Below are 24,097 nucleotides of genomic sequence, written 5' to 3' on the forward strand. Positions count from 1 at the left end.
TAGAACTCAGCAGGTCAGGCAGCATCCATGAGAAAAGAGTAGCCAACGTTTCGGGCTGAGACCCTTCATCATGAATGGGGGGGAAGAGTGGGCCGAAGCCCAGTAATAGAGATGGGGAGGGGGTAGGGCCTAGAGGCACCAGGTGGAAAACCAATCAGAGGAACGATAAAGGGGGGAGGGGGAGGGGATAAGCATGAAAGAACTGTAGAGATAAAGAAGCAGAAAGTTGAAAGGGCAGAGAGGCAGAGAGGGACCTGGGATAGATGGAGGGGGAGGGAATTACCGGAAATTGGAGAATTCAGTGTTCATACCACCAGGCTGGAGTCTACCCAGACGGTAGATGAGGTGTTGCTCCTCCAACCTGAGTTTGGCCTCATCATGGCAGTAGAGGAGGCCATGTATGGACATATTTAGATGGGAATGAGAGGCAGATTTGAAGTGGGTGGCAACCGGGAGGTCCTGTCTATTGTGACAGATGGAGCGTAGGTGCTTGACGAAGTGGTCCCCCAATCTGTGTCTGGTCTCGCCGATGTAGAGGAGGCCGCACCGGGAGCACCGGATGCAATAGATGACTCCAGCAGACTCGCAGGTGAAGTGTTGCCTCACTTGGAAGGACTGTCTGGGGCCCGGAATGGTGGTAAGGGGGGAGGTGTGGGGACAGGTGTAGCATTTGCGCTTGCAGGAATAAGTGCCAGGTGGGAGTTCTATGGGGAGGGACGTGTGGATCAGGTAGTTGCAGAGGGAATGATCCCTGCAAAAAGCTGAGAGGGGTAGGGAGGGACAGATGTGCTTGGTGGTGGGGTCCTGTTGAAGGTGGCGGAAGTTGCGGAGGATAATGTGTTGGATCCAGAGGCTGGTGGAGTGGTAGGTGAGGACAAGGGGAACCCTGTCCCTGTTGTGGTGACGGGAGGATGGGTTAAGGGCTGAAGTGTGGGAAGTGGAGGAGATGCGGGTGAGGGCATCTTTGATGACAGCAGAAGGGAAACCACGATCCTGAAAGAAAGAGAACATTTGAGAAGTCCTGGAATGGAAAGCCTCATTCTGGAAGCAGATGCGGCAGAGACGGAGGAACTGGGAATAGGGAATGGCATTCTTGCAGTGGGCAGGGTGGGAAAAGGTCTGACTCCCATAACTATCTTGACTATACAACAAATTGGCCTAATTCTGCACCTTTGTCTTATGGTCTTATCTTTCCCAGAAACGCACCATTTTCTGTGGACCTCCAGATTTTGAATCATCCACAAGACACAGGTTAGGAATGTGATAGACTCCCATTTATCCGGAAGAGTGTAGCTTAATCAACACAAATTAACTTTCCACGATAGGGCAACCCACATGATGGTCTCCTTGTCCATCCCCATTGACAGCTGATTTTAATACTCAAAAGACTTACAAAGTGCTACTGCAATGGACATGTTTTGTGTTGACCTGCCTTTATATCCAGCTGCTGGAGTGTTTCTGTGATGTCTCTCCACATTCACCAAAGGCTGATCTATTATCTCCACAGAGTTTCAGGCCTTTTCCTTAATTGTATTCAAAGACTTGGAATCCCTGCTGAACCAAGAGATTAAAGGCAGCCGTCCATCTCAGAACAATGTGTCATTAAACTCCAAGGTGATAGCCGCCACCATCAGCAACAAGGCCATCAGCTCTAATCTGAAGGAAAAGTTCAATTTGACTCTGAAACTCAACCAGGTTTGTAGATACGATCTGTGATGATCCCCAATTAAAAATGAACTTCCTGCTAAAAATGGGAGGCTGAACAGGCACAGATCCTGGGTTTAGGTATAACATTTCCATGGAAACTGGGTTTGGGCCATTTCAGGTCAGTTTATGGTGACCGTTCCAGTCACCATTACTCAGGGACAGTACAATGGGGCCTGATAAAGGAAGTGGAGATCCCTCACCTGAGAGAGATGGGGGCATGTTTAGAGACTGGTGGTGAGACACATCAAAGGAGGAGTCCCTTGCTGTCATTTCTCAGGTCATTGAGTAACTGGTTACAAAGTACAACCACCATTTCATTGAAAGGAAAATACCCATTACTGCATTGTAATTACCCATTCAGCCATCAAGTTTGCACAGTAGCAGAGTGGTTGACATAACACTTTACAGTGCCAGCAATAAGACAGGGGTTCAATTCCCACCAGTATCTATAAGTAGCTTGTTCTTTCTCTTTGTGACCACATGGGTTTTATCAAAGACTGTGTTGGTTTTTGATACAAATGATGCACTTATTTCACTGTATGTTTCAAAGGTTTGAAGTTCATGTGGTAAATAAAGGTAATCTTTTCTAATTTTATTACCTGCACTTCACAATTTTGATGGGATATTCTGGGAGTTTCATTTTCCATTTACCTTGTCTCCCCCTCCCCAAGTCGAAATCATGGGATAATGTACATGGAGCTTCGCTCTGTTTCTAACCAGTGTCTCCTGCCCCGTGGCTGTTTGATGGAACAGGGTCATGGGATTGGTTAGAATGATATTCCCTCTTTTGTTTAAATGCAGTTCTGTGACTTGTTTCCCACCTACAGGAGATCATTCTGTTTGCTGTATCTATGGGATTGGGGTGTACCTAACAACTTCGGCCTTTGTACTACTTTGGGATGTATGAATATTTAACCTGTTATTAGAATGCTTTCGATAATTGTTAAAATAATTTGTCCCAAATTATTGGAAAAGGAATTACGGGAAACGGAATTACAGGAAAAGGAAGATGGCGAAGAGCCAGAATGTGTCTATTGGAGTAATACCAAAGAGAGAAGTGTCTGGTTATCTGATGGTTGTGAACGGATCCATTCCAATCAGACCCATGTAATCTGCCAGTGTAACCATCTGACAAGCTTTGCTGTTTTAATGGCTCCAGTTCAGATTGAGGTAAGAAATCATTCAATAGAAAAATCTGTAGTCAGATGAAAAGGGGTGAATGAAGAGAGTCAGAGTGAGAGAGACACAAACACAGAAACAGACCCTTCAGCCCACATTCTCCATGCTGATCGTCAAGGGTCACCTACATTAAAATTTGTTCGGTAGCTTTCTATATACTGGTGATACAAATCCTCGTCTAGATGTCGCTGAAATTTGGTGATGCACCTGCCTCTGCCACCCCCTCAAGGCAGTGTGTCCCAATGGGTGAAAATAATCCTTCCACAAATCCCTTCAAATTCCTTACCCCACCCGCTCAACCTCTGCGACTGCATTTCGACATTTCATGACAGTTTCCCAAGTGCGGAGGAAGACAGGATAACTGCCAAATGTTGGTAAGGGGCTTGTAAGAGGAGGAGTCGCTCTGTCACCATTTCTCAGGAAATTACGTAGCCTCAGTTTCAGAGAACAAGTCCAGAAGCTCACTCAGCAGCACTCTAGCTGTGGTCTACACAATGTTGCTTAAAGTTTTACCATTTCCTGTCTGTACTGTACTTATATTTTATTCCTTGACTAATGCTGGGAATTAACCCATGCTTTCTTTACTGCCTTAGCGACCTTTATTTCCACCTTTGGGAATACATTGACTTGTACACACTGTTCCTCCACACACCAGGTCCTCACCATCCATGCTGTAATTCCTACCCTTATTACAGATAATTCAAGGACCACCGATGCTGCCTGACCCGCTGAGTTCCTCCAGCAGATCAATTATTGCTCCTACCTTTGTTAGACGTGCCAAGGTTATGGTACGGTATTAGTTATGGGTGGCACTGTAGCCTTCCTGCCTTTATTAGTTGTGCCAGGGATACAGTACGGTATCAGATGTGGGCAACACGGTAGTGTAGTGGTGAGCACAATCGCTTTGTACCACCAGTGATCACCAGTTATGGTTTGATTCCCACCACTGCCTGTAAGGGGTTTGTACTTTCTCACCGTGACCGCGAGAGTTGCCTCCAGGTGCTACGATTACCTCCCACGTTCCGATGACATACGTTTGGGTTCGGGTTAGTGAGTTGTGGACATGCTAAATTAGTGCTGGAAGAGTGGCAGCATTTGTCAGCTGCTCCCAGCACGATCCTCGGTCTGGGTTGTTTATCAACATAAAATAACACATTTCACAATATGTACTGATGTTTACATATGACAAATTAAGCGAATCTTGCTTTAAGCTTAGAGATTAAGGGATCAGAATCGGAGATCCTAGATTGTCAGGATCTAGTGATAAGTGGTGGAGGGGTGTATTGATGGGTTGTATAAAGAGAAGATGGAGGAGCCATGTGTGGAACAGAATCACTGACACAGGACTGTAGGGGCTGGACATCCCATGAGTGTGAACTTGCAGTAACTCTGTCTAATGCTGTCCCTGGAGACTCTATCACAGCCGATTACTGAGCGTGGTTCCCCACTTTGTGCTTGCAGATTGACGACAGGCACTGGGAGGTGATCACCTACATGGGCCTCATCATCTCCCTGCTCTGCCTTGCTGCCTCCATCGCCGTATTTGTCAACTGCAAATCCATCCAGAATGCTAACACCAATCTCCACAAGCACCTAAGTATCACCCTCTTCCTGGCACAGTTCATCTTTCTGATCGGAATACGGATTAAACAGCCGGTAAGAAATCCAAATTACCACCTCTAATTCTCAGATGTCTTCTGAATGTGCAGTTAGTCAAATTCTGCAGCAAAGCAAGACTTAATGTGGGAGTGGTGGGATCTCAGTCCATGCTCTCCCACCACTCTCCTCTGGTGTCCTCTCCTTCCGTTGACTCATCATGACCAGTGTGCCTTCCCTTTAATCAGATCCTCATTGCAATAGTGGCCAAAGCCTCCGAGCATTGGAGACCCTCCCCTTCCCCACGGTCTTGTCACCACAGAACGTTGCCCTTTCCCTCCCTCTGCCCTCCTGCCCAATGACCTCATGGGACACTCCAAACCTCCCCATTCACATTCACCCTGGGGTGCAGTGGATTAACCGTGTCACTGAGTTTCCCGGTCACTGGAGAATGAGTGACATCAGCACACTTTGCAGATCTGGAGCTGCAACAAGATATTTTGTAAAAAGTACCAAAGTTGTTCTAAGTTTATGGACTCACAAGAGTTTGTAAACACTGGAAACCTGGAGCAAATCACAAAGGAGCTGGAGGAACAGAGGAGGTCAGGCAATGTGAAATGTCTAATGTCCATGTCCCTTCATAGATACCTACTGACCCTTGGAGTTCCTCCATCTCCTTTGTGTATTATTCTAATTGTATCACTGAATTACTACTCATTAATAAATCTTTGGTGTGTATCACCACCGTGTTCTTTATATGTTTGCACATTATCTCTTCCATTGTGTACATGTGTTGGTGTACTGGTTTATTTCAGTGTCTCTGTGTTAGTATCTCTGAGTTACACACACAAAACACTGGAGAAACTCAGCGGGTCAGGCAGCATCTATGGAGGGAATAAACAGTTGAGATTTCAGGCTGAGACCCTTCATCAGGATTGGAAAGGAAGGGGGCAGAAGTCAGAATCAGAGGGAGAGGAGGGGGAAGGAATACAGCAGCTGGGAGGTGATAGGTGAGATGAGGTGACGGGGAAGGAGTGTGGGTGCTGGGGAGTGTGGGGTACGAATACAGCAGCTGGGAGGTGATAGGTGAGATGAGGTGACGGGGAAGGAGTGTGGGTGGTGGGGAGTGTCAGGTACGAATACAGCAGCTGGGAGGTGATAGGTGAAAATGTTAAAGGGCAGAAGGAAAAGGAATCTGATCGAACAGGATCATGGAGCTTGGGGGAAGTGGAAGGATGGGAACTAGAGGGAAGTGATGGGCAGGTGAGGAGAAGAGAAGACGTAAGGGGGAGCTGGAAAACGTTGTGTTTCGCTCTGTATTCCAGTTCCAAGGTCAGTCCATTTCTGACTCTGTGTTTTTCACTGTGTCTGTGTGAATATCTTTAGCTGTGGTTATCTCTCTCTGTTTCTTTCCACTTGTCTATAACCGTCTGTGTGTCTCTGCATGTTCCTGCCTGCGTCCCTGTCTCTGACTGCCCTCTGCTTTTGCCCCGAGCTGCTCACTATCCACTGTGTTGCCTCTTTCTTTAGGTTCTGTGCGCCCTGATTGCCGGGTGTCTGCATTACCTCTTCCTTGTTGTCTTCGTCTGGATGTTCCTGGACAGTTTGCAGCTTTTCATCACATCCAGTCACCTGACAGTCACCAATTACACTCGCAGACATATCATCAAACCAAGATACCTGTACGTTTCTGCTTATGCTGTTCCTGCTGTGATAGTCATTATCTCAGCGGCAATAAATCACGGAGGCTATGGAACAGAGACCATGTGAGTATTAAATGATAAGGGAATGTGATAGAGGGATACAACCGACTGATGCAGAAAGAGCCTTTCCTTCCATCTGGTCCATGCTGGTTTCCTGTGGATTTAGCCCATCAGTCCCATTGCCCCTCTCCCTATCTCCCTCTACCCCTGAATCTTATCCTCCCATAAATTGCCATAAACTCCCCTTTGATGCTTTCTCCACCCACCCACAACAAGGGGCAATTTACTGTCAATAACACACTGTTGGGATGTGGGTTCAAACCGGAGCTCTCGGAGAAATCCTGAGGTGGTGATGGAGAGAACATGCAAACTCCACTTGGACAACAACTGAGGTCAGGATTGTCCCGGGTCCTGGAGGCAGCGGCGCAATTGGCTGCACCATTGCCCTCACACAGGACGTGAGCTGAGTCCTGTACCAGCTCTGAGAACAAAGCATACAATTCACCCGCTATGCTTCATCTGAAACCTTGATAATTTTGTATTAAATATTCCCCATGTGGTGATTGCATGGAGAGGTGTAGGCAGCTGTCATGAAACTTGTAAAAACGAAAAGACTTGTGAGGGTTATTGTGGGTATTGTCTATGATGATGGCAGGGACTGGGGAGGGTTTGGCTTCAACCGCTGACAGATCCTGTCCCAACTGATCTCAGCTACTGTACCACTGAGAGGTCTGAGATTGGCCATGGGCCAGAGGAGAATCCTCAGAAGGCACAGGGGCAACAGAAGTCTACCAATCAACCGTGACTGGAACCCATTTCCCTAGTCTAGGTTCACAGCTCTTTAAACCCTGATCCAACACCCACTTCTGCAGCCTGTTGACCTGTGATCACAGGGGAGAGTTTGCAGTGACCTGATATCCCACTGACCTCCATCCAAGGACCTGCAGAAGTGAGTCTGACTGATATCACAGCATCACAGAACATTGCGGAGACAGTCGTCTAATTCCCTCATCTTCTTCTGGGATTGACCACAATGAGAGAGGCAAACAAAGCTTCTGTTGAAACACCAGCTGCCTGATGCTGTGAGACCTGGTTACTATCAACCCTAGTCTCTGCAGGTGGGGCAGAGAGGGAGACGGGGTACTGACCCTCCCCATCCCTCTCAAGTGGCTCTGCCCTCCCAATTTTATGGCAGATGCCCAACTCTGGACGGAGGTTGGGTTCCAGTTTAGAGCTGAGGGGGAGTCACATTGTCACTTGTGCTGTCACTGGAGGAGCAATCAGAGCCAAGTCCTGTCTGCAGTTTCAGATGGACAGAACTTATCAAACAAAACTATATCAAAGAAGAGCACAGGCCATTTTCCTTCACATTCAGGCCAACATCCTTTAACCAATGGCATGATTGGTCATCAACGCACTGCTCTTTTTTGGGATCTTGCCATGCAGAGATTGCCTGCTGCTCTCCTGCACTGTAGATCAGCTGACATTCTCAATGTATTTCACAAACTGACTGCCACCCAGTGACAAAACTCTTCCATTTTCACAGCTGTTGGCTGAAGCACGAGTTGGGGTTTAACTGGAGTTTCCAGGGTCCGGTCTGTTTTGTGATTCTGGTAAGCTTCCTGTTTCTCTCTACACACCAACCATTCCAGACCAGGGTTCTCTCTTGTTGTGTGCTTCACTTTCAGGCCCCTGTGTGTGTCTACATGGTGTGTCTCTATGCCCAGGGTTCACAGACACCAGATATCACTGTGCTCTGGAGTCTCTCGGTGCCCAGGGTTGAGAAGGACGAGCTTGGGGGATGCACTGAAGCTCGGTGCAGACACTGCAAAAGCTCAGTGGGGAAGGACCACAGTCAAGGGTGGTGCCTCTGCTGTGGGGCTGTGTCCAGTGTAGCAACCCCTCACGAATCACTCATGGACTGTGAGAAGCATCGTGTCCTCTCAATGTTAATGTGTCTGACACTCAGCGTGGTCAGCACATTTGATAACTGAAGAAATATCAGTGAACCTGGCCCTCAGGTGTGTGTGTGTGTGTGTGTGTGTGTGTGTGTGTGTGTGTGTGTGTGTGTGTGTGTGTGTGTGAATTGCACCTCTGACCTAGGGGTTAGCCTTTGACCTCTGATCTGTTGTTTTCACTCCTAACCCTGAGCCCCTGACCCCATTAACCCCAGCCCTGTGTTATCCAGTACTCCAGCCACTGACCAATGCAAAGGGTGCACCCAGCCTACACATATAACCATATAATCATATAACAATTACAGCACGGAAGCAGGCCATCTTGGCCCTTCTGGTCCATGTGGAACGCTTACTCTCACCTAGTCCCACTGACCCACACTCAGCCCATAACCCTCCATTCCTTTCCTGTCCATATACCTATCCAATTTTACTTTAAATGACAATACCGAACCTGCCTCTACCACTTCTACTGGAAGCTCGTTCCACACAGCTACCACTCTCTAAGTAAAGAAATTCCCCCTCGTGTTACCCCTAAACTTCTGCCCCCTAACTCTCAACTCGTGTCCTCTTGTTTGAATCTCTCCTACTCTCAATGGAAAAAGCCTATCCACGTCAACTCTATCTATCCCCCTCATAATTTTAAATACCTGAATCAAGTCCTCCCTCAACCTTCTACGCTCCAAAGAACAAAGACCTAACTTGTTCAACTTTTCTCTGTAACTTAGGTGCTGAAACCCAGGTAACATTCTAGTAAATCTTTTCTGTTCTCTCTCTATTTTGTTGACATCTTTCCTATAATTTGGTGACAAGAACTGTACACAATACTCCAAATTCGGCCTTACCAATGCCTTGTACAATTTTAATATTACATCCCAACTCCTATACTCAATGCTCTGATTTAAAAAGGCCAGCATACCAAAAGCTTTCTTCACCACCCTAGCCACATGAGATTCCACCTTTGGGGAACTATGCACCATTATTCCTAGATCACTCTTTTCTACTGCATTCTTCAATGCCCTACCATTTACCATGTATGTCCTGTTTGGATTATTCCTACCAAAATGTAGCACCTCACACTTATCAGCATTAAACTCCATCTGCCATCTTTCAGCCCACTCTTCTAACTGGCCTAAATTTCTCTGCAAGCTTTGAAAACCTACTTCATTATCCACAATGCCACCTATCTTAGAATCATCCTAGGTAGTTTCCTCCATCATTTTCACCCCCACCCCCAGACCCACTCTGAGCCGTGTGTGCACTGGGCCCAGTGATAACGGGATCTTCATGGTTGCTTTCATCCCTTTGAGACATCGGCACATTTGCAGATTAGATACCACTTTACCCCAAGTGTTGGGACAGTTCGTCAAATGCTTCACACTTTGGAGATGATGGGAGATTTTGATCTAAAAGCAAGTTCCTGTTGTTAAACTATGTTAAAGTGTGGTATCTCTTTCCACCATCTTCATTGTCTTTTTATTTAACACTGAGTAGGGGTGGGCCTAGGCCTTGTGTTTAGTTGTGTCTGTCGGCATAATTAAGAAGGGCAGTGAGGAGGAATAGGCAGGTTGAGGGGCACCAGGTCATTGATTCAGGGCCGGATAGAAGAAAGCAGAGAAACTGGGGTCCTGCTTCCCAACCTTCTGGCCTGAAGTTCCCAGCCCACAGATCCCACTGACTCATCTTAGTGGTGAAGGGTGAACAATTCCCATTAATTCCTCTCCTGGGTTTCCCAGTCATCCCAATGCATCCACATCCTGTGGGAAATTGCATCCCTGAGTCACAACTGGAGGAATGTTGGTTTTCTAAAGTGTATGAGTGGAGAGTTTGAGGGGGAGACATGGGGGACAAAGAGAATTTTAGATAAAGCAAGAGAGATTATCATGGGCAAAGCCAACGAACATTGTGGAGTAAGTGTGAGTGTCAGTGAGTGAGAATGGAAAATGGGAGGGGTGAATTCAGTGTGGGATTTGAAGGATCCACTCTGCCTTTCTCATGAAACTCACTCTTCTTCTCTCTCATCCTCTTTTACTCTTCCCTCTATCATTCCCTCACACTCTCTCTAACACACACACTATTTCTTTCTTGCAATTTCTCCCTTTACTCTCGCACTCTCTCTTTCTCTCTCTCCAGGTCAATACAGTCATTTTATTTTCGACTGTCTACTTACTGAGACGCTATTTCAACTCGCGCAACAAGGAGGTGTCGAAGCTTAAGGAAACCAAGTAAGTGACTTGATGGATGTATCTAAGATGATATGAGGCAAACAGTAGACAGCCAGCATCTTCCTCCCAGAGCAACAATGGCTAATACAAGATGGCATAATTTAATGTGATTCAAGGAAAAGTATTGGCGGGGGGTGGAGCACGATCTTGGACATAAGTTGTTCATACAGAGAGTGGTGTGAGTGTGGAACACGCTAACAGGGGTGGTGGTAGAGGGGGATACATTAGGGGCATTTGAAGGACTCTTAGATAGGCACATGGATGAAAGATGAATGAAGCCTTATGTGGGAGGAAAGGGTTAGCTTAATCTTAGAGTAGGTTAAAAGTTTAGCACAACATCATGAGCTGTAGGGTCTGTACTGTGCCTGTTCTCTATTCTATGTTCCACTATGTGTTCATCACTAGCCCAGCCTGTCGGGACCCCGACATGGGGCAGAGTCCTGACATGGAAGCTGCTGTTGTTCGTGACCTGGCAAAACACAGAGACACTCCTACTGAGAGCCAACAGCACATGACCCATGTGGCTAGGTCCCAAATGTCTGAACATCCTTGATGTTACAAAGTAAATATATGCACTTGCATCCTCTTTAGATAATTATAGGGAGGGAACACCAAGATCTCCTTGCACATACCTCACCTTTCAGAATCATAATCAGGTTTGTTAGCACTGACATACTAATGGTCTCTTTATTATGCATATCTATTAGATGCACCAACATCTTCTGCTGCTGTAGACCATCTGCTTCAAGGTTTGATGTGCTGTGTGTTCAAAGAACCTTTTCTGAACACCACTGTTGTAATGTGTGGTTCTTTGAGTTACTGTTATCTTTCTTTCAGCTTGAACCAGTCAGGCCTTTCTCCTTTCTCCTCTGACCTCACAAGGTGTTTTTGCCCACAGAACTACTTTTTTTTTGGTCTTTTTTTTCCATTCTCTGTAAACTCTAGATCAGCCTTTCTCAACATTTTTGTCCTAGAGGAACCCTTGAAATAATTTTCAGGTCTCTAGGAGCCCCTGCATATAAATTATTATATCTAGAGCTCACAGTACATTATCATGATCAGTAAGTTGTAGATATATTCATCCAAAAACAATTGTCAGTGCTCTTTTGAACAGAGAATGAAGTTTTAGCCAGGCTTTCTTGAAATAAACAGATAGTTAAGGTTAGCTTACCATTCTTAAAATTACTGTTTCTTTCTTTCATAAATTTTACAAACTCATAAGGCAAAAATAATAAATTTCTCAATGCTGGGTCAAACTTGAGATAAGCACACATGGATTCCACCTTCAACTGAAATGAGACGATTTATATCCTTGCTCTTGATGCTTGTTAAACAAGAGAAAGCTTGCTCACACATGTAAGAAGTTGAAACTGCAGCAAAATGTTCATTGCTTTCTTATGAATGGCAGGATTTTTTTTCACAGAAATCCAGAAGTTGTCCAAGGGCAGGTCAGTAAATCTCATCTTGAGTGCAAGATCAGACTGCATCTAACAAAGTTCTTCCTCTTCTCTCAAAGACAAGTTCCAAAGCTGAGCAGAAGATCTAGAAAATGGATCCTCTCCCAGTCATACACTTGTGTTGAAAGGAAGGAAAAATAGTCTTCAATTTTGTCAACAGTTCTTCCAGGTCATTTTCAATAAGACTTGAGACTTTACGATCCTTCCTCACTCTCAAGCAACAGTGGAAATATTTTAAGCTTTCCTTTTGCAGCTTGATTTTTCCAAAGTTGGTTTCCTTTTAAATCCAAATTTCTTGCTCCTTGAAGTCAAAATATTTTCTCCAGGGCCTTGTTCAACTTTTTCATATGATGAAAAATGTATGTTATGTAGGCTAGTTTCTGCAACCTTTCTTCATCTTCAAAACACTTAGCAAAATCTAGCCTACTAGATTTTCTTGAAAGTACTCCTGAACAACCTTCAGCTCAAGTACAACCTTCAGCTCAAGCACCCTGTTGAGAACACTTCCACCACGATGCCACTGGATTTCTGAATGAAACAGGGGATTTGTGTGCTCTTTGGTTAGGTTTTTACACAGTTTTTAAAATATTCTCAATTGAACTGGTCTTCGTGCTACCAAATAATTTGCTTCTTGAACCCATTTACTGACTGTGAATTTATTTTCAAAAGCTTTCATCTATTTATTTTGAGATTCCAATAGTCATTCAAAATAATCAGCACCTTTTCATGTCATATGGATGTGATTTGTAGTTAAGCGTCTTTCAAATTTTGTGGGAGCCATAGCGATATTTGTAAGTTGTTTGCTGCAGACTAGGCACAATGGCGTAGGACAACATGGATCACCAATCCATGTAAAACCCATTGATTACTTTAGACCCGCTGACTGTTTTTGCCTCCAGGACCCAGCGGAGACTGGTGGACGACTTCTAGGTCTCTGCTGTGGTCCCGAGCACCGAGGTCATTGGTGCGTGTGCACACCCCGGCTGGCAGCTCTCCACGTCAGTACCCTGCAGATATACCTGAATAGCGACCATCCTCCAGACGACACACTTTCTCTGCCTGCAGGAGGACAGGCGGCTTCCAGTGGGCAGCATCAGCCCTGTCACTCTGAGAAAACTGCCACACTTTTACCGAGAGCTGTTGAGAATGGAGTCTAGTCTCATCCAGACAGGGTGTTCCTGCACTAGTGGAGGGGAGTGCTCTAGCTTCTAGGGGGACTGGTCCCCATCCTATCACAGTGGGTGTTGAAGGGGTTTTGGCTGCATCACCACCCGATCACCACATGGGAGAGGGTCCCACACAATGTGAACCATCTTGCAGGGGTGTCCACCGTGTTCTTCTGCCACTCTCCGAAGCATTTCTTGTGCTCCTGCACACCTTTCACTTCCTTGCCTTTGTCTGCCAATCGGACTCACCTTGGTGAACTGTTTTACAATCTGTCAGCGAAAGAGGTCCCCAGTGGAAACCTCTTTATGCAGGGGTCCTTCCCCTGTACACTGGGGAGTGGAAGGTGTTGCACTGGGCGGTACTGTGCAACAGGTCTTTAAGCAGGTTCACTGACACCCCGTCCACCTGTCCATTCTGTGGCTGGGAGGAGTCAGTGTACCAGGCTTATGTGGAGTGTGAGAGGTTGCAGCCCCTGTTTGAGTATCTGAAGCGGCTGCTGCTCAGGTTCTGTTTGCACTTCAGCCCCGCGCTCCTTGTATGCGGGCCCCCAGTACGGGAGGGGTTTACCTGGTGGGCTTACTCCTGAGCCTGGCCAAGATGGCCATAACGGGTCTAGGCGGCGGAAAGTCGAGAACTCCACCAGTGCCTACTGCCTCCCCTCTACCGAGGATATGTTCGTGTCCGGCTGACCATGGAGAAGGAGCATACGATCACAATGGTACAGTGGGGGATTTCCGAAAGCGGTGGTACCCCCTCCCCAGGGAATTGACTGTTTTTTAGACAGTAATAATCATATTTTAATTTGAATGTATTCACTGTTTTGTAAATGTTTGTACTTTGTGTATTTGTTGTTTAAATAGACTCGAATCGTTTTGTTAAAAGAGACGGACTTTTGTGTCCGTTGTTGCTTCAGTGAAATGATTTAGAAGATTGTAATTCTTCATCATTAACCTTATCAGAATTATTCGTAGGGCTAGGCCTAGAATTCTCCTCTCCCAACTCACACCTCCTCTTCAAAAGTCGCCACAATTTCCTTCCAATTTTAGACTACACCGGCAGACTTTGTTCACTCCCATAAGGGGAAGTTGGGAGAGGTAATTTGGGATGCCCAAATTGGGTGAGTTCATTCAATATTTGGATAACACACTTCACACTCCTTATCAGCCTACCATCCTCTCCTCCGTGCAATACAGCCCTCACCAATTATAAGCTTCCCATCCTCCCGCTCGCGCAATACAGCGCTCACCTTTTATCACCTTTTATATGGCATTAAGAACTGAGAATGGACTCAAGCAAACAAACATGGTCCGACTGCGCAATGCCACACTGGGCTGAGAGACCTCGAACGAGATTGCTGGAGGGGCTGCTTGATCACTGCTCACCACTGTGAGTATTGCGCGAAGTTCAAACCACGATGTTTATTTTTTAATCATGATCTCTAGCGCCCTTCATGGAACTTCAGTTGAGATTCCCTTATCTAATTACTGTGCTGCGTGAAAATCCTAGGGTATCTATCAGCAGTTCCGAGATACACAAGCCACCCCATCAGGGCACCAGCAATTATTCCACATTCAAAGTCACCCAGATCACATTTCTTCCCCATTCTGATAAACAACCGAACCTCTTGACCATGTCTGCATGCTTTTATGTATTGAATTGCTGCCACATGATTGGCCGATTAGGTATTTGCATTAACGAACAGGTTTACAGGGTGTGTCTAATAAAGTGACTACTGACTGTATATCATGATATTTGTTGATTTGTAACAACAAATTAACTCTATCTTTTATATTTTGTTTTACAGTATTTTTACAGTATTTTGTTTTACAGTTGATCCTGGTGAGTGAGTGGGGTTCCAGGTTCCCAGGTAGGGTCTCTGTCCATGGTGTTGATCTCTGCCGATGGTGACACTGAAAGTGGAGAGCTTGTCAGGTCATTGGCCGGAGATTGCTGGTGGAAATTTTCTTGTGTACATGCTATGTGAGAACAGTGTCAGGACTGACACGGTTGCTGCCACTTACCCTCAAACCCAATGACCAGGGACAGGCGCATAGACAATGTAAGGTGATGGTATCACCAAAAGATGGGACACATCATTAAGGTCTCATTCAGGAGGCACTTCAATAATCTGAGCATGACCAGGCAGAGCCAACATTGTATCATGAAGGGAAACTCATGTTTCCTATCGTGAATCTAATAATAAATATGGTAGAGAAGGAGGAGCCATTGGGTTTTCAGAAGGCATTTGGACTTGATGACAGAAGTACTCCTTCTGGGGCTAGATCTGCATAGACAGATGAGGTGATTCTGAACAGCCCTGAAGGCTTCTTCCCACTCACCCTCAGGATCCATTCTTGGTTCAGCAACACAGGCAAATGCATCAGTCACCCTAAACACAAGTAAAGCATCTCTAGCCCTGTCTCTCCAAACTTTATTAGCTAGGGGGTCTATCATTCAGTTGATTTAATCCTGTCTATCAACACTGAGGGATGTTCAAAGGCCAAAGGCAATAACCTGCTGGTCTATCCTGAGTGTCCGACACATCAGACATCTGAAACCCAAATTCTGGCTTCTAGCTTTTTCCTGAAAAGAAGAGGCCAAATTACTCAACATCAACATGACCAGATGATCTTATATTGTTGTGTTGCAGTTTGTGCACAAATCGACTGGTGTGCACTGCAGAGAAGGTTTACCAGGCTGATTCTTAGGCTGGGTTGATGTTTGAGAGACATTTAAGCAGAATGGAATTTCACTCATTATAGTTTAGAAGGGTGAGAAGGGCCCACATTGCAAAATAGAAGAATATGAAGGGGATAGAGAAGGTGTGAGAGGATGGTATTCATTACTTAGAGTAATGAACACTTTCCGGATAGGGGGTGACACATTACAAAATAGAATCAGGAGAAACTCTTTTACTTGTGTTATGTACCCCGTAACTGGGTTAACAGACCAGCAGAAATGGAATGATATGTTGGAGTCTGGTGGTACTGTAACTAAAAGTGTTTATTAGTAAACTAAGCAAAACAGTATCAAAAATGCAAATATACATATCAAACAGGTTAGCAATGATAAATACAGAAGTGCAAGAATAAGAATCAAAACCAAGCTCTATCAAAGTCTAGGGGTAAAAGAATAGTCATAAGGGAATATAGAGTTCAGTTCAGTTCAGTTCAGTTCGTGCTGAGGTAGTTGTTGTTGTGTTGCAATGTTGGAGAGAGAGAACGAGCAAGAGATGAGCAGCTGCAGCAGGCAAACCTTCCGTCGTCTTCTTGTTCCGTTGTACCGTTGGGGTCACCAATTGTGACCCTTCCGTTCCTGGCTAGACCATTCTTCAGTGATGAACTGGTCACCCAGGCAAGGGTGGACACACACACAAGTCCCCACCGGTCTGCCTTCATCCACCGTACTCCGGACCGATTCTCCTGAACCGATCCTCCAGGCCCCCACCTTCCTGTGGGTGCACAACACTCTTCCAGTGTCCACTGGTGTGTCTGAGGGTGTCTCCCCAGACCCGTCTTTTATCCCCACTGACAGGATATCAGCCATCCATCAACTCAATATGTCCATGTCCATCAAACTAGTCCACTCCCTGCTGTCTCAGCAAGAATGTTAAAGAGCAAAGAAGTGTCCTCGTAGCAAAAGATTTTTTACCTTTCCATCAGTGAAGAAGCCATAATACTTAACTCATCTGTCTCTCTCTCTCTTATCTGTAGCAGATGCCTCTACCTCTGTTCTTCATCTCTCTCTCTCTCATTAGCAACATAGTTCCTGGGGGTGGGGGGGGTGTCAGCTCTGGACCCCATTTCCATCAGGTTTGTTCATCACACAGAACGCTTGAAAGATCGCTAATCTCTACCCCAGGGTGATGCAGATCTGGAGTTATTGAGAGTCAAAGAGTTTGTAGAGTACAGGACAGTATTGTGGAAACCAAGATTAGACCAACCATGACCTTACCAAATGACAGGGAAGGTTCAAAGAAGCAACATCTGCACCTGCTTCTTGTCTTATGTAGCACAGAACCCTGAACTGGAAATATATCACTGCTCCTCTGCTGTAACTGAGTCTAAATCCTGGGACTCATTTTCCCACCATTTCATGGGAGCACCTGCACCAGAAGGAAAGCAACACTTCCAGGCAGTGACACACTACCACCTTCTCAAGGGCAGTTTTGATGCAATAAGCAATATCCTTTCCAGTGATGTCTGGGGCCCAGCAATGTATCCAATACACACAAGAATGTGCTGTTGGCTGCTGAGAAAGTCCTGTGGGTATGAAAGATCCCACATGAAAGGAATTTCATCATTCCTGTGATTTTCATTCACCTGGTTTCTTTTTCCTTTTTCTCTACAGAACCCTAACCATTAAAGCTGCAGCACGGATGTTTGTTTTGGGAACCACGTGGATCTTTGGAATATTTCACATTGATCAGAGCACTGCAGTGTTCTCCCACTTATTCACAGTCATCAACAGTCTCCAGGGTCTGTTCGTTTTTCTTATTTACTGCGTTGCCGATCGCCGGGTAAGAATCTCTTCCCCACAGACACATACTGCGAATGTTTGGGCAACTGGGATGTAAAGGAACAGAGGAACCTAGGAGTATGAATTTGAAAGCAGTGTCAGAGGTGGACAGGGTGGCGAAAAAGGCACTTGGCACACTGGCCTTCATTAGTCAGGGCAATGAGCATTGGCTATTGAACATAATTTTGCAGTTTCATAAGTTGTTGGTGAGGATGCAATTGGAATACTGTATATGCTTTTGGTCACCCTGATATCAGAATGTCATGGTAAATTGGAAAGAGGGCAGACAATATTTGAAGATGTTTCCAGGATTAGAGGGCCTGAGTTATACGGAGAGGTTGACCAGCTTAGGTCTCTATTCCTTGGAACATAGGAAAATGAGAGTCAAACTTGCAGAGATGTTTGGAAGTATGAGAAACATATACTGTATAAGATGGGTGATAAGTCTTTTCCAGAGGGTTGGGGAGACCAGAACTAGGGGGCATAGATTTAGGGTGAGAGGGGAAAAATTTAAAAAGGGACCTGAGTGGTAGAGGATGGTGAGTATATGGAATAAGCTGCCAGAAGAAGTGGTTGAAGCAGGTACAGTAGTATAATTTAAGAAGTATTTGTATATGTACATGGAGGGTTGAGGCTTTGAGGGATGGGGGTTGAAAGGAGCAGACTCAATGGGCCGAATGGACTAATTCTGCTTCAATGTCTCATGGTCTAACACAGGAATTTGGAACTAACGGGTGGGCATTGTGGTTGGCATGAGCTTGCTGGGTCGAAAGGCCTCTATCCAAACTGTATTGCTCTATGACTCTGGAACTCGATGAATTTCTCCTCCTGATCTTACTCTCCACATATAATCATCATAGTGACGAATGGTTAGAGAGTCTTTTACTGAAGCATGAATTTGAAGCAAGAGTCAGCCACATGGTCCTTTAGGTTTTCTTCACCATTTAATCTGATCAGGCTGATGTGATTGTGACCTCCAATCTTCATTTTCATCCCCTCCCCCTTTATAACCTTTCATCCCCTTACCCAGAAGCTCTCTGCCTCTGTAAGTTTTTTTCAAAGATCATGATTTCATTCCTCTTTGATAAAAGAAATTTGGTGGTGTGGTGGGTAGTGAAGAGCACAGTCTCAGGCTACAGCCAGACCTTGATCAGTGAGCAAAATGGGCAGAATAGTGGCAGATGGAATTTGAAGATGGTAAGTGTGAAGTGATGAGAACAAGTAAGGGTTGGATATACACAATGAATGATATGTTCTGAAGGAATTTTGAGGGACAAGGAGCCCTTGACATGCAGTTTCAGAAATCCTTGAAGATGATAGAATGGAGAGTTATGTACTTGGATCCTAAGTTGCCTCTGCACATTCATTCACACTTATGATTTGTGAATTTATCCTCTTCTTTTGATGTTGGTGATTTGGCATGACACCTGAGCAATCTGCTTCCTGTAAGCCTCAAAGCACTTTCCAGTCCCAGTATTAGTTCCATGAACTACTTCCATGGGAGGCAATGTGGAAAGTCTAATCCTATCTGACCGAGTATCTTGGAGATTTCCTTTTCTCTGAGTGATCCACTGAAGGTGCCAATGGGACACAGTGACTACGTAAATTGTAATTCTTACTTGGCCTTGGGACTCTGAAGGGTGATTGAAAGATAGCTTTATTCTACTAGGTAGGAATTAACAAATTCTTTAAAGCTTGCTACAAAATAATAGTTAGTGTGTAAAGGTTTCTCTCACCACTCATAACTGTGTTATGACACTTACATAATCAATACAAAAATAGATAGTGACGACCATTGCAAAAATAAATATCAGAAAATGGAAAAAAGGTGCAAAATTCACAATTAGCACAAAGAATCAAACAATTTTATTGTGTAGAAATAAAATTCATTAAAATTGGGTGTGACTAAAGTATCATTCTCATTTCATTGAAGGTGGTTGATGAATTACAGAAATGGTTGATCAGTAAACGGAAGAGCATCACCATCACGTCCATAGAGGTGGAGATGAGCATTACTGAGGTGAGAAGCTTTATCCAGAAGGACAGAAATCTTCAGAAGGTCAGGCTATGTCCGTGGAGGCAGAAATAAACTGAGTGTCTTTGGTCGATGGCAGTAATGGTTCTCTTTTGACATCTGTAGAAGAAGAAAGAGTGAATGTTTCAGGAACTTCATTCCTCCAATCAGGAATAGGCTGAGAAGTGGGAAATAATTCACAGACAATCACCACCTCCATCAAGAGCACATCAATCCACTTATCCCTGAGATTCAATGATGTCATTGAGTCCCTTCCATCAACATCCTGGAGCTGTCACCATTAATTAACTGAACCAGATCAGCCACATTTACTGTAGTATACATGTGGAATGAGCAGCCAGAGGAATTGCTTGAGTTAGGTACAAAACAATTTTTAAACGGTAGTTGGATGAAAATGGATAGGAAAATTTTAGAGAAATGGGATAAGCTTGGATGGGGCATCCTGGTTGGTATAGGCTAGTTCGTGACGAGGCCTGTTGCCATGCTGTATCAGTATCAGATTTCAGAATCAGTTTCTTGGAACAACCTGAAAGATCTCAGAGATGGTATTTGAAATAATGGGCAAATCGATTGAAAACCGATGCACACCATGCTATTGCTTGCATGTTGGCCGGGGGTGAGGTGGAGCAGTGTCAGTGCTTTTGCTGGTGCAAGTGTTGGAGGAAGCTGAGGGGGAGGACATTTACTTGTGCATGGGAGGGGGAGGGGGGGTCATTGGGATTCTCATATTCCTGTCAGTCAATCCTTGGTGTAATTTGTTTTGTGGATGTCTGCGAAGAGTGAGAGTTTCAGGCTATATTCTGCATACTTTCTCTGATATTAAATTAACCATTTAAACACCAGGAAACCAGGCAAAGCTGATCTAGCTGAATGTGAATTTGATGCAGCTTTTACATTCTCAGTTGATGAGATTACCTGCAAAAGTACATTTTGACAACAGAATGACATCTAGACAAAGAGTTAATTGAGGAACAGACAAGTTCCAGATTGCAGAATAAAATGATTACCACAGGTATAGCAATAAATCCAATTTTCTGACACAATGATGAGGACATGCTATTTCATAATTAGTGAAGTCCCTGAAACTTGGGCAGCATAGCTGCTGCATTCAATGTCTCTACTTTAGTCTGCGGTTTCCTGTTTCCACATTAGAACAACACGCATCACTATTTATTAATTATTAGCCCTCACAATTCTTTCCCCTGCAACACAGTTTTATTATCACTGACATATGTTGTGAAATTACTTAATTTCTGGACCCAGAACATAAATACATAAAAGTTACTAAGAGTTACAAAATAAATAATGCAAAAGGCAACTGGATAGAGTTCATGGTGTGTTCAGAAATCTGATGATAGAAGACTCCTATCCTCGTCCCTGATGGTGGTAACAAGAAGAAGACATGTCCCGGATGGTGAGGGTCTTTAAAGATGGATGCACCTTCTTGTGTCTCCTCGAACTCCTAATGAAATAGATGGTATTTGAGCAGGGCCTAGCCACAGGAGTCTGGACAGAGTAGAGCCATGAGCTCAGCACACATCCTTGACTGTCAGTGAGGAGGAGATGTTATGACTGATCCATAATGTCACCATTATCTCAATGTCACCAAGACCAAGGAGATGGTGGTGGACTTTAGGAGATCTAGGCCTCATATGGAGCCAGTGATCATTAATGGAGAATGTGTGGAGCAGGTTAAGACCTACAAGTATCTGGGAGTACAGTTGGACGAGAAGCTAGACTGGACTGCCAACACAGATGCCTTGTGCAGGAAGGCACAGAGTCGACTGTACTTCCTTAGAAGGTTGGCGTCATTCAATGTCTGCAGTGAGATGCTGAAGATGTTCTATAGGTCAGTTGTTGAGAGCGCCCTCTTCTTTGTGGTGGCGTGTTGGGGAGGAAGCATTAAGAAGAAGGACGCCTCACGTCTTAATAAGCTGATAAGGAAGGCGGGCTCTGTCGTGGGCAAAGTACTGGAGAGTTTAACATCGGTAGCTGAGCGAAGGGCGCTGAGTAGGCTACGGTCAATTATGGAAAACCCTGAACATCCTCTACATAGCACCATCCAGAGACAGAGAAGCAGTTTCAGCGACAGGTTACTGTCGATGCAATGCTCCTCAGACAGGATGAAGAGGTCAATACTCCCCAATGCCATTAGGCTTTACAATTCAACTGCCAGGACTTAAGAACTTTTTTTTAAAGCTATTATTAATGCTTTTTGAGTTAGTGATTTAGATGCATATCATATTATTACTGAGTTAAGTATTGTATGTAATGAGTTTTTGCTACAACAAGTGTATGGGACATTGGAAAAAATGTTGAATTTCCCCATGGGGATGAATAAAGTATCTATCTATCTATCTATCTATAATGATTGGTCTCCTGATAAGGAAATCTATGACTGTGAATCACTTGATGACAATAGTGGGCCCGACACACTGCTGGATTCCTACAACATCCTCTCGTGATCTCAGCTCGAGACCCACACCCCATCCCCGAACCACCTATTTAAGTCCCACATTGGTGGGGTTACGGCTCCTGACAATGGACAGTGAACCCACACAGCTGAAGCTCTAATCCGTGCAAATAATGAGATTGTTTCTGCCTCCACTTGGCTTTTGCTGCCCTCTGCTGTTGCGTGAGATCTGATGATTGAATAACAAGTCAATTTGCTCCCCTTGCTGGGAATGGTGTCTGCAGGGTCTCGGCAAGGTAGCTTGGCCTTGCCCCATCCTCTGCCCACCACACACGAGTAGGCACCAGCTTTCCAACAGACCATTGTGGGCCAACACAGGTGATGAGCACACTGTGGTTCTTGTTCCCATTCAAGCCCACCTGCTGACCATGAATGCCAAGGAGCTTTCACTCTCCTGGCAGAACCCCCAGGGTAGTAAATAGAAGAATTTTACCTCCTTAAAGTTGTTCTTAACCCAATTTTGTCTAAAGCAAGACACATAATAGCAATCTCATTTTGTTTTATCTAGGCTTATAAAGTAATACAATCAGACTCATTCATGACCCAATGACAAGATTCTTCCCAGCGGAGTTTCTCTCTTTCATTCTCTTTCACTCTCGCTCTGCGTCTGGCTCTGAAGATTGTGGATTCAAGACCCACTACCAAGAATAGAAAGCTACTTTGCGGGAGTGGTCTCACCAGCAGAATTATTTGGCTTGTACTGAGCTTGTAAAAAGGCAGAATCTAACTGGAATTCTAGAAGTGTGTGCATATGGAAGTGAGTCTTTGTAAGAATATGTGTGATATTTGCTGTTATGATGAGTGTGATTATAAATAAATGTCAGGAATTTTGCTACATTTCCAAGTTTTACACAGATATCCTGTTATTTTGATTGTTGTTCCTTATGAGATTTATGACTTTGGTGCCAACATTGTTGAGAGTTTACCTGAAGTCACAGTGAGATACCAGATTTGAACTTGACCTTGTCCTAACATGTTGCATCTGTAGAGGTTCGACATAAAGATCAGATACACAATGTACACCAGACTCTAACGGATACAAAACTCATGTAGTAGATTGGCACAGAACTTGGACATGTGCACAATTCATGTTCACACATAGGCACTCACTACACCGACCTAAAGCACATGTAGAGCAGAAACATACACAGATGCACATGTGCACAAACACTCACATAAAAGACAACCATGCACACATAGACCTCAAGCACATATGCAGCAGAAATACACACACACACACACACACACACACACACACACACACACACACACACACACACACACACACACACACACACACACACACACCAATTTGAGTTCCCATTGTATCCTGTGATTGGCTAACTCAGCACCAGAGAAGCATCACGTCTCTCCTCTTCTGCCTTTATAAATGGAAACTCAGTGCCAGTGTTGTGCGCTACATCCCTTTTCAAACCATCTATACGAGAAATAAATATGATATTTTTAGTAGGAATAAAGCTCTTTATTTATGAATTTGTTCGTGCTTGAAAATCACTGGACTATTGTTCAAAATTCATAAAATAAAAGTGTCTTAAATAAATAAATCTTATTGTATGAAGAGTCCATTGTGTAATAATTAAAAGTGAGTGAGATTTTGAACTGTAGAAAGATGGTTGTACATGGATTATCACGTGGTGAGAGGAATGACCCCCTGTCATACTAGAGAAATGGGTGTGGCAACACGAGTCAGTGTTACATCAGGGGTCTGTCCTCGACTGACTTGAAGACCCATGAGATGTGTTCTTGGTGGAGCAGCTGTCACATTCACTGCCCACAGACACTGGACATCACTGTCTCCAAGCAAGGCCACCTTTCAGCCCAGATATTCCCCACAACCAGCACAGCTTCTGGGGGCTAGGGCTGGAGGGATCAACATCTCCAATGGAATGACCATGGAATGGTTTGCAAATCCCACCACAAATCCCTTTCCCCTCTTCCCCCATCAACTCACCAATGTCTGTTGTAGGAGGCCCAGAAGAACTGGAACCTCAGGGAATTGGAGAAGGAGTCTGGCTCTGTTGGTCCATCGACCCTGTTTTGGGCCAGATCAATGCCTCCTGG

At 44.7% G+C, this 24,097-nt stretch overlaps 1 protein-coding gene across 1 annotated transcript in view; it reads left to right on the forward strand.

The window, feature by feature from the left end:
* The window catches only part of LOC140740136 (adhesion G protein-coupled receptor E3-like), a 93,538-nt gene extending 70,011 nt beyond the window's left edge, over window positions 1-23,527 (forward strand). Inside the window, exons 11-19 of the mRNA XM_073069072.1 lie at window positions 1,508-1,695; window positions 2,683-2,877; window positions 4,348-4,542; window positions 6,013-6,248; window positions 7,732-7,798; window positions 10,274-10,365; window positions 17,340-17,508; window positions 19,441-19,527; window positions 22,524-23,527. Coding sequence (XP_072925173.1) covers window positions 1,508-1,695; window positions 2,683-2,877; window positions 4,348-4,542; window positions 6,013-6,248; window positions 7,732-7,798; window positions 10,274-10,365; window positions 17,340-17,508; window positions 19,441-19,527; window positions 22,524-22,565 — 1,271 coding nt within the window. The 3' untranslated portion in view covers window positions 22,566-23,527. The remainder of the gene's footprint in view (window positions 1-1,507; window positions 1,696-2,682; window positions 2,878-4,347; window positions 4,543-6,012; window positions 6,249-7,731; window positions 7,799-10,273; window positions 10,366-17,339; window positions 17,509-19,440; window positions 19,528-22,523) is intronic.
* The last annotated feature ends 570 nt before the right edge of the window (window positions 23,528-24,097 follow it).

The sequence above is a fragment of the Hemitrygon akajei genome, chromosome 16 (genome assembly GCF_048418815.1).
Source record: "Hemitrygon akajei chromosome 16, sHemAka1.3, whole genome shotgun sequence".
NCBI lineage: Eukaryota > Metazoa > Chordata > Chondrichthyes > Myliobatiformes > Dasyatidae > Hemitrygon > Hemitrygon akajei.